The sequence below is a fragment of the Candoia aspera genome, chromosome 1, assembly GCF_035149785.1.
Source record: "Candoia aspera isolate rCanAsp1 chromosome 1, rCanAsp1.hap2, whole genome shotgun sequence".
NCBI classification, from domain to species: domain Eukaryota; kingdom Metazoa; phylum Chordata; class Lepidosauria; order Squamata; family Boidae; genus Candoia; species Candoia aspera.
In genome coordinates, this window is record NC_086153.1 from 19978619 (window position 1) to 19989342 (window position 10724).

The 10724-nt window shown below is 43.4% G+C and overlaps 2 protein-coding genes across 2 annotated transcripts in view; both read left to right on the top strand.

Annotated features, from left to right (window-relative positions):
* Nucleotides 1–10724, top strand: part of TBL2 (transducin beta like 2) — a 39654-nt gene that overhangs the window by 8407 nt on the left and 20523 nt on the right. The window lies entirely within an intron of this gene.
* On the top strand, nucleotides 1096–9759 carry BCL7B (BAF chromatin remodeling complex subunit BCL7B). The gene is made up of 6 exons (XM_063299052.1): nucleotides 1096–1243; nucleotides 4225–4300; nucleotides 4843–4939; nucleotides 5752–5922; nucleotides 6178–6257; nucleotides 8768–9759. The coding sequence occupies exons 1-6, from the start codon at nucleotides 1152–1154 to the stop codon at nucleotides 8858–8860; spliced, it is 609 nt and encodes a 202-aa protein (XP_063155122.1). The 5' UTR covers nucleotides 1096–1151; the 3' UTR covers nucleotides 8861–9759.

Genomic DNA, 10724 nt, shown 5'->3' on the forward strand with positions numbered 1-10724 from the left:
TGGATGCAGCCACCATGTATCTGGAGTGCTTTAGGTGAAGGGAGGTTGTGCTACAAGCTTGCCAGATTTAATAAACTGGAAATTCTGATGTATGGACACCTCATGGTGGGCCAGTATTTAAACCTGCCACTAGGTCTGGAGTCACACGTTATACTAAGGCACAATATGATGTATTTGTTTTTCGCTTAATGTTATATGTGAACCAGAGCTCTATAGCTTATTTCATAAACCTTAGTTTTAATATTTAAGGCTTACTGTAGGTATGTCATCTTCTTCCAAATCATCTTTTTCTTTTATTTAGCAGCCTCTGAAAAACTCTGAGATGTGAACAATATAAGCCACATAACCTTCATAATTTAGCAAAACAGGACCTTCTACTGAGTCATATCACTAGTCCACATAGCCCAATATTGTTGACACAATAAGTGAGTTCACAAATACTCTAGGTTAGGCTAAATATGTTGGGTAATTCATGATTGTGAGAACCCAGGTGTCACTTTAGCATGTGATGTCATTAATACAACAAAAATAGCAGCAGAAATATAAAAGGCAGTTTTACCCTTGAAAAAGCTAAACTGGATTAATCTTGATTAATACCTGGATGTGGAAATCCCACAACTGTAGGCTAGTTTGAGAAAATGAAAAAAAAAAAACTTGCCTTAAAGCAGCCATGGCTAAGAAAAACATCACCTGAAGGCTCAAAGGAAACATTCGTCTGACATAAGGGAAAGGCCTTTCTCCAGCTGTTCCTGCGATCTGAAGCTGGATGTTAAGAATCCAAAGCAGACACTCTTAACAGTTTTTCCTGTTCCTTTCCCTTATACAATATAAATGGCAAGCAAACTTTTTCTGAAACTTCAACTGTATTTTCCCCTAATTCTACCTAAAATAAATAACTAGCATAACAAAGCTGGTTCCTCTGAAGCAATATAAAACTACTGGCCCGTTATAAAGGACAATCACGAACTCGCTTCGCACCTCCTCTATGCACGGGGCTAGAAAGCCGGCTTGCGCATGCGCTTAAAGAGCCCCTACACTTCCTCAGGCGGGGCGCTGACGCGTTACGCACGGAGGTATAGGGGCGGTGCGCGCATGCGCAGCTGGGCACAGCGGCTGCTGCGGGATCTGGGGCTGCTGGGGCCACAGGCGCCATGTCGGGCCGCTCAGTGCGGGCAGAGACCCGCAGCCGCGCCAAGGATGACATCAAAAAAGTCATGGCGGCGATCGAGCGCGTTCGCAAATGGTGAGGGACCGGAGGGAGGGGTCGTGGGGGGAGGGGTCTGATAAGGGGTCAACCAATCCCCGCCGAATGCGGCCTTGGTGACAGCTAAGCAGCCAACTGGTGGCAGGCGTTTATTTTGGTGGGTGGGGCTCTTGCGAAACGGCCAATCATCTTGTAACAACTGAAATGGCCGGGTGCGGGGAGCTGTGCGATTTGTAGCGCAGGCAGTGGGACCTGTCAGATAGTTTGGATTGACGTGACGCTAGACCAGTCGAGCCCCAGGGGAGCTGGAAAGTAGGGAGCCGGGTTGCTATAGGGATTGGCGGGCCTACCCGCAGCTGCCTGCCTCATCCAGCTTCTTGGAAGTGGGTATAGGCAGGAGGGAGACCCTTGCTAGTTTACGTGCCGAACAATTTTTGTATGCATATACAGAAAGGAGTAGAGCCCACCTGAATTCTAAAAAAATCTGTAATTGTATGACGTTAGTAATCTGCACAACAACCTTGTAAGGTAGGCCAGTAAGAGATGGGAACTGAGAATATAGTGGCTTATTAGCTGGAAATAGAACCTCCACCTTTAGAGTCAGTCTACCACAGAATATGAGCTTTGGTAACACACCACATGGAATGTCTTCCTGCCCTGTTGTGGCAGATGGGGACACCTGGCTAATTTGTATCAGGGTATGTATAGCGTAAGGCTGAATAATAGATTGTAATGATACATATCTACACAGAAGTCAGGAGTCCTCTAGCCAATGGATGACTATTTTGGCCCAAGTATTACTATCTTCATTGTTGGAGCTGAGTTCTGATAAGGAGAAGCAAGCAACTTATCGCAGCTTGTCTGTTTTGGGGCCAATATATGGGGCCACGTTCTTCCTGGGAGGCAGGGATGTGATTGTTTAGGGTCTGGTGTATGCTGCTTGCTACAGCAGTTGCATAGTATTTGGTCTGATGTAGCAAGCTGTATCTGAACCTCAGGATCTAAGGATAAACAACTGAGGACTGGCAATTGATATGCTGCTTGGAACGTTTTTTTGAGTTTTTGGCTAGCTACTACTAAAAACAGGAGGGTGAATGCAAAAAACCCAGCAAAGAATTTTTTACATTCCTATGACTCAGATTATGTAAGAGAACACTTGAAATGAACTTTGTCTGGTTCACTTCATTGACAACTATGATATGTACACTTTTTAAAAATTCAGATCATACAGATACATGATTCTATAATTGCACAGGAGTGGGTCTGAGAATTTGATTTCTAATTTGGTTAATGTTTGAAAACAATGAATGGCTAAATTTGAAAAAAGAATACATTCAGATCCCTGAGGTCTGGCTCAAAAGGTAAGGTGGCTGGGATTGAGCAATTGACTGCTCAGTTTAAGGAATACCATGCTTTCCAGATGGAGTTTCCAAGATAAAGGAATGAAATATGTATAAACAAGTAGAAAAGGATATTATCATGTAAAGTAACATCAAAGCAGTAAAAGAATTTTAGTTCTAAATCAGCAACAAAAGAAAAAGGAGCCAAACCTGTCAGAACCAGCCTTTCTTGGCAAAATGCATTAAATTTGTTCATACAACATGCTAAATCATAACCAACTTGTAATGGCTAGGCCAGAATCAAAGAAACTATATTATGTCTTAGCATGGTGTGACAGATCATCACAGTAAGCTGTAATATGGTTGGTATGTTTTGCTTTAAGAAGTAGTTTGAAACCATTTATATGGTCTGTGAATTGTTCTGTATGGACTCCTTGGTGCTCCCTGAGCTTGGCTGTTTGCTTGCAGACGTTTCATTACCCGACTGGGTAACATCACCAGTGCGAGTGAGTGTGGGGTTTGCTCCCTGTTCATATACAGTGGCTTGCCCACCCAGGCAGTTTATATACAGGGCAAGCTACTGTATATGAACAGGGAGCAAACCCCACACTCACTCGCACTGGTGATGTTACCCAGTCGGGTAATGAAACGTCTGCAAGCAAGCAACCAAGCTCGGAGAGCACCAAGGACTCCACAGTTCAACCCTGAGCTACAGATATTCTCTTCTATTGGATTGTTCTTTATATTGTGTGAATACAATCATTGGCTGCTATAACAACCTTAGACATTACTGATGCATAGTTAAAAGTTCACCCTGTCAAATCATATTGAACGGTAAGGCAGAGAAAGCAGTAGCAACAGGATTGCCAGTTGTCAAAGGTTAGCACTGTAGAAATTCAGTTTCTTACCAAATGGTGGTGGTCTTTAAAGCTGTAAACAATTTGGGATTCTGCGAAAACAACTTCTTCAGCTTATCTGTATACTTGAGAACTCTTTTGTGGTTCCCCACAATACCTGAAGTAAGATTGGTAGCTACAGGAAAACTTGCAAAAGACTAGCCTTGTGTTTATACTAAAGTCTTTTATATAGACCAGCAGGTTATATTAAATGGATTGAAAATACCATTTTGTTTGCAGCTGTATTTTTCCCTACAGTATTTTTAATGCTATGTCTTACTGCTCTGGCCTGTACAGTCCTTGAAAGTCTTGGGTGCATTCCTAACAGGCCCTCCAAAAACTGCCACCATATTATAATTGTTAATGTATCAAAAGAGGAACATTATTACAGGCATGAGAAGTTGTTATATTAACCATATTTAATTTAACATTCATTAAATTAAATTACATTTCATTTTTGACATAGCCCTGCCTATTCCTTGGTGTGTGGCCCCCTGGATCCTACTCAAAAACTAAGTGTAGAGTTTGGTGTCCAAAAGGTTATTCACTCCTGAGCTAAGTGATTGTTTCATTCACAGTTCTGAACACAGAGTGCTACAGTTCACCTTGTTCCAAAATGCTATGCTGGGCAATTTCAGCTTGGCCTCAGTACAGCTTAAGAAAAAAAGCAGAAGCGAAGTAGAACTGAAATAATTCCGCTATTAATCTAAGCCAAGCCTATAAATGGTGGCTGGGTAAGAAGGTGTGCTTGGCTGTGTCTAATCTCATTCATGCTTTCATGCAGGGAGAAGAAATGGGTGACAGTGGGAGACACATCTCTGCGGATATTCAAGTGGGTGCCTGTGGCTGATAGCAAAGAGGTGAGGGATGAGAGCGTCAAGCAGCAGGGCCTGCTGGAGGGGAGCTTGGGCTGTTCTCCAACATGGGGCAAGAATTGGAGCAGCCAGCAGAATGAGCAATAGGCTACCTTTTACTTGCCCTTCCTGCAAACAAGCGTACTGTACAGAGGTGATCCTTACAGTAATGTTACAGATGTCAGTTCATCTTCAATAGACCTTCCTGCCTCTCTCAAGAAAATTAAAAATGAACCATAGACAGATCATTTGTTTTGGCATATCTGAAAGGACAAACTGGATATGTGACAAGAAAGGGAGGGCGTTGTTCAGAGGCTTCTTAATAGATGGCAGCAAAATAGTAGTTCTCATGCTTAATTCCTCAAAGACATATCAAGCCCCAGATAAGGAGGTCTTGCTTTCCTTGTGGAAAATCCTTTGAGTCTACTGGTGGCCTCTGAGGTCCAATCTGCTCCAGCTGCTAATTGTAGAGGTGCCTATATGTGGGAGAGCTCTCTTTTGCACACACCAGAACAAAACTCACTGCCTTCCTTCTCTCCCATTTCAAGAAAGAGAAGTCCAAATCCAGTGGTACTGCTGTCCAGGAACCAAATGGCTATCCAGCTGAAACTGCAACCAACTCTTCCCTTCTCCTGGAATTCCAAGGTGATTAGACTTCAAGTCTTTCCTGCATATTGGTGAGGCAGAATGGCCCTGCAGGCACAGGCAAAGAGGTCCTGTAACAGCCTCGGGCATCATCAAGAAAGCGGCATCCCTGTTTCAAACCATGGCAAGTCATTGCTAGTCAAGGCAGCTAATGCTGGGCTAGGTGGGCCAGTCTTTCAGCCTGTGTTATGATAGTATCATGTGCTCACGGACTATGGCAAAGGATGTCAAGAACACATTTTTGGAATTTGTGTAACTTCAATTAGTTACACAATCAACCCCCAAAATTGATATTTTGGCATAATTTGTCTCTTCCCCCCAGTTTTGAAATTTAGTCTGGTTTTGTTTGTCGTCAACAGCTGGAAAGAGGTTGTATAGGACACTGAATTTCTACCTCCAACTATTGGAAATTCTGTTCAGTTTCTTCACTGGTTTCTGGCATTTCAGCAAACGTCAAAGCATCCCTTCAGTCCATAGGTCTTAGAAACCTGAATTTGATTTTTAAAACAAAACTCCAAGATTCTCAGGAAGTGGGATTTTGTGCTCAATAGTATTTCCAGTCTGTTAAAGAACTGTAGTAGACCTGAAGCTGTTCCTCAGTCCTGGTTGTCTCTGTTGGAGTATTACCCAGACAGGGGAAGAGGGTTTAAGTTTTACTTAACGTTTTACTTACCCATGGTGGGAAGTAGTACATTTTAGGAAACAACCATTTGAAAATCCAAGTTTCACTTTGGTTATCACACGGATACACCTGCAGTGCTGCTGCTGGTTCCAGCTCACTGAAAATCTTGTTTTCTTTCTGGCTTCCCCAGATGAGAATAGCAATCAAAGTTCCCTCTCAGATACCTATCAACTAAAGGCAGACAGTAGCGCTGCTTCCAGCCCCAGTCCACAGCAAAGTGAATCCATGAGCCCCAGCCACACCTCTGACTTCCGCACTGACGATTCACAGCCACCTACGCTGGGACAGGAGCCCTTGGAAGGTGAGTGGCTTGGCTAAGGAGTTGTGGCACCCCAAAAACTCATTTCCATGGCTGCTGTGGGAGTACTGAGACAGGCCTGGCACATTATGAGAAATTCCTGGTAAGGGGCATGGGTAGCTTCAGTATTAATAGCATATGTACAACCCTTGCTATCTTGGATTCCTGCAGGGTACTTAATACCTCGCCTAATACCTCGCCAGCAGAGATCCCAAAACCTTGAAGTGCCATTAACCCCTTTTTCTTACTCACTCTCAGAACCTGCTCTCCCTCCATCAGAAGTAGCTGATGAACCTCCAACCCTCACAAAGGAAGAGCCAGTTAAACTCAAGGCTCAGGTAAGGCCTATGGAATAGGCAGCAGCTTCCTAAGGCAGTGTTACAGAACCAGATCCAGACCCACACTCTTTAGCAGCATACAGGACTATTATTCAAAGCATTTCTGATTGGGCATTCAGCTGCAGCACTCCTAGCCACACCACGGCTTTAATTGGAAAGTTGATTAGCAGCAGTTATTTTCCATGTGTTACAATGTGAAATAAAGTCTCCATCAAGTCCAACTTGATTTCTAGGATCTGGATGGACATATCCATATATCCTTTTTAGTCGTCTGTCATTGCCTTTTGCTAGGATGTTTCTTCTACTTCCCAGGTTAGCCTAGTCTCCCAGGTATCCCCTGGAGTTCTTCCATCCAACTGCTAAGCAGGTCCAGCCCTGCAGAGCTTTCCAAGCTAAACAGGGTCATCCAGATGCTCTACCTCCGAGATGTATCTTAATCAACACCGTTGGTATGCTCTTTTGCAACCTGTGCTTTTCTGCATAAGCAAGGACTGGGGAGAAAGAAAAGGCCCTTAAGAATGGCTTTGCAAAGCTGGCAGGCAATTATTATTCTACTAGAAACTACTATGGTTTTCCTCTCGTACAACAAAAAACACTGACAACTCATGATGTAAGTTCAAATCAATATCCTGGCATCTTTTAAGGCTGAAGCCTCCATGATAACACTGAATAAGTTTTCTTTTAATTCTTTTGTTGAACATTTGTTGAATTCTTTTGACCAAGAATCTGAAGGATTTGTGGGCCCTTTTTTAGTTCATCTGAAATAGCTCTACAGTAGCTCCTGTTTGGGAGGGCGAAAGGCAAGGGAACATAAAGTTTTCAGAATGGCGAATATTCCTACATCTATGACAGGCACCATGCAATGAAGTACTAGAGGACAGTCACATCTTGGCCACATATTAAACACTGTATTTTCTGGTTACTACAAAGATGTAGCCAGAAAAATAGAGAAAGGAACAGAGTTTAGCAAAGAGACTGACAGATCCTGTGGTACAAAAACAATAATAGAGTCATACACAGATCCCCGATGGCCCTTTTTGAACATCAGTAGAGAACAGATACTTGCCTCCATTCTCAGAAGGGGTACAGGCCCTTACACAACTCCGTAACTCCTGTGAAAACTATACTGAGCTTGGCACAGGTGTGATTATACCCACAGAAGCTGCAGGAAAAACACAGCAGAACAAACGTAGCGATCTGATTTATGCTTTTTATAAGTGGAAACATAGCCCCATTTCTAGCAGAGTTTACAGAGATGAGAAGACAAGTTTGAGGCTGCGTATTCAATTATGCAACACATTAGCCATATCCTGGAACATGGCACTGCAGCCCCTCCCCCATTTTCCAGTAAGGAGCAAAAAGATGGGAATTACATGGTGGGCCAAGTCACATGCAGAGCAAATGAGAGGAGATTCCTAGAACTGGGTCTGTGAGTTACAGTACCCCTGAAAGCTGCAGAAAAAAAACCAAAAGCAGAGCAAAGGATTTAGTGGACCCCACTTAGTGTCCTGGCAAAAGGCAGAGGGCTGTTTCAGAACCATCAACTTCTACAGAACTATGCTGATACTTCTCCCCAACCTAAAGCAATGTTAACCATTCCTTTTTCGACAGCTGTGAGACACTACATCCTTGTGCCCTTCGTGCAGTTCTTGTTCTTCAGTGTGTAGACACACTGGGACAGGCTGGGCAACTATGAAACAACATACTATCAGTGGGTTGCTGATTATCCTCTTAGCAACAGTCATTTGTAAAATAAGTAATGGTCATTTGGATGTGGAATCTTCCAGGGGGGCATGTTTCTCCATGTTTTTTCCTTGCATAGACAGGGGCCCTGTCACTCAACAAAGTGCAAATTCTAGAGGTGAAGCAAGGCCAACATTGATTCCATATTTTTCAACCTGCGAGGGAAGAGAAATCAGTCCTTGCAGTATCTGCAGCCAGACAATCATAGTGCAAGGCAGCCCCACACCCCAAATACAGTACTTTCAAATACACAAAAAACAATTCACTATTTTACATTTCAGAGGACTTGTATCTTTTTACTACCCTGAAAAAAAATTATGAGACTTACATTATAGTGGTTTTGGTAACTGCTTGCCACAGCAGGTGGCAGCATCAAGCCAACCTTGACTGATCTCAGAAAAATTAAGCAGGTTGACTATCAGGAAATCCCAGGATATAGGCTGGACTAGGAAGCTGGAAAAAAAAATCCCAGAAGGCGGCAGTGGCCAACCACTTCTGTAATACTGTCAAGAATACAACATATAAAGTTCATGTTTAATTAGTTAGAAGGGGCTATTCAGAGCACACAATAATGTTCATAATGTTCACATTCAGTTCAAGAAATCCAATTCTGTACTTATGGAGCAATCTCAGTTGGGAAATGGGTGTGGTCACATCATTGGAAGTGCTTCCACATCTTTCATGTCAGCACTGTAAAACTTGTTTTGTTCACATTCTATACAGTATTGACAGCCTGGCCAACGGCACTGTATTGTTTTTTGTTTCAGGTGAACGGAGGGGAGGAAGATTCTGGTGCACCTCCACTTAAGAGATTTTGTGCTGATCAGAACTCCATATGTCATGCAGCTTCTGAGAGCTAGCCAGTCTGCTTCATCCTGTGATACAGTTCTTTTCAAAACTCCACCTGCCCCTCTCTCTCAAAATACCAGTCTGTTTGAAAGTTGGTATTCTTCTCCACCTCCATGTTTCTCTCCTGTGCAATGTCCTCCAAGAATCAACTTGCTCTTTCCATAACCTCTCCAGATGAAACTTTGCCCATCCTACCTGTGTTAAGATTTGTCCCCTTTGTGCAATCTCCTCCCAGCCACGCCCTCTTGACTTGCACGCTTAAGGAATGAGGTGGTTGCAACCTCTCTTGTATACTTTTTATTTATCCTCTTTGTGGGCTTTGAGGACTGCAGCTAAGAAGGTTCCTGTAAGAAAGAGGAGCTCTCTGCACTTAACAGGTAGCTTGTAAGTCCATCCCTGTCCTTTCTCTTCCAGACAGTGAAGGATTCTCTCTGGAGGCAAGTCAGGACCTGGTGAAAGTCTGCCTGGGATGCTGTGCAATAGTTGTGGGGTTAAGCCATTAGTGCTGGAGGGAGCCAAAACTTTCCCCTCCAGGGAAGGGTAGGTAGTGCTGCAGCTGAGAAGGCGTTCTAGGAAGTGAAGGCTGGGCTGCATCTAGGTGGCTAAAGGGCTCTCCTTTGCAGTCTGGCAAACATGGACCTCAGGGTGAAGAATATCTCCCCAGGTGCCAAAGGGGCATTGTCTCTGAGCAGCCCTTCTCAGGGGTGGAATAGCCACCTAGCACAGCTAGCACCAATGACCCGGCCCTCTCTAGTCTCTGCAGACCTGTCCTCTCCATCACAATCTGCATGTGGAACTGACTTTGTGATCAGGGCCCTGCTGCCATGAAAAGTGCTGGCCACGCAGGGAAGAAAAGAGATATTTTAGCACTGAAGAGAATATTTTTAAAATTAAACTATTTGAAATAGTATATGTGTGAGAAAGTGTGTATGGGGTTGGGGGAAGATATTCACAGCAAGAAACAGGATGGCTGGCATTGAAGGCCTTTTCCCACTTGACAGAACCGTACCCTCACACGTTACGCATTTCCCATGATGTTGCCTTCCTCTAATTCCTACTCCGTGCAAGAAACGGGTAAGCGGTACTTAGCTGTACTGGCACAAAACTAGTTGTGTTCACCATTGTTCCAATACCATCAAAGTGAAAAATGATTAGGCTTTCTCACCCATTACCTTGGACATCAGGGGACTGTAGTGAGTGGGAATTAAGGTAATGAGAGCAGGATTGGGATTAATTAGCAAGGGGAACAACACATTTCACACTGGACTAGTTTTCTGCCAACTCCTGGATAAGTAGATGTAGAATCTTCGTTAGGGGGATTTCATGGAGAACTTTCCTTGGGCAAGAATAGGGGATGGGAGCACAAAGTCAACCCATTCATAACTTGAAGGGACTGCCACTGACACATCTAAGGCTAGAATAACGTGAGGCAAATGTAACCTACAGAGCTTAGTCCAAGTCACGAAAACATGAACAAGTCCCATTTAGATTAACAATGTGTTTGAAAGTGTGCTACTAAGTGGGAGGGAATATTTCTATTTAAATAGAGCTACAACACTGAAAGATCAGGGTCTTCAAAGAAGTTCCTCTCCAAAGCATTTCTCATTTATCAGATGAATGTGATGTTCAGATACCAGGCCCATCCATCATATAGCAGGTTTTGCTTTTAAGGACAAAAGTCATAATTTGTGTTAAGATGATAGCAAGGATACTAGAGACCATTCACAGGCCATTTTCTGACTATTATTAGGTTCAAAACCATTGAACTAAACCAACCTTATCTTGCTCAAGGATGGCAGTTATCACTGTGAGGCCAAGGATGGCATTCTGAGGAACTGAAATGGCATCCCTATACTTTTAGGATATTGCTGTTAT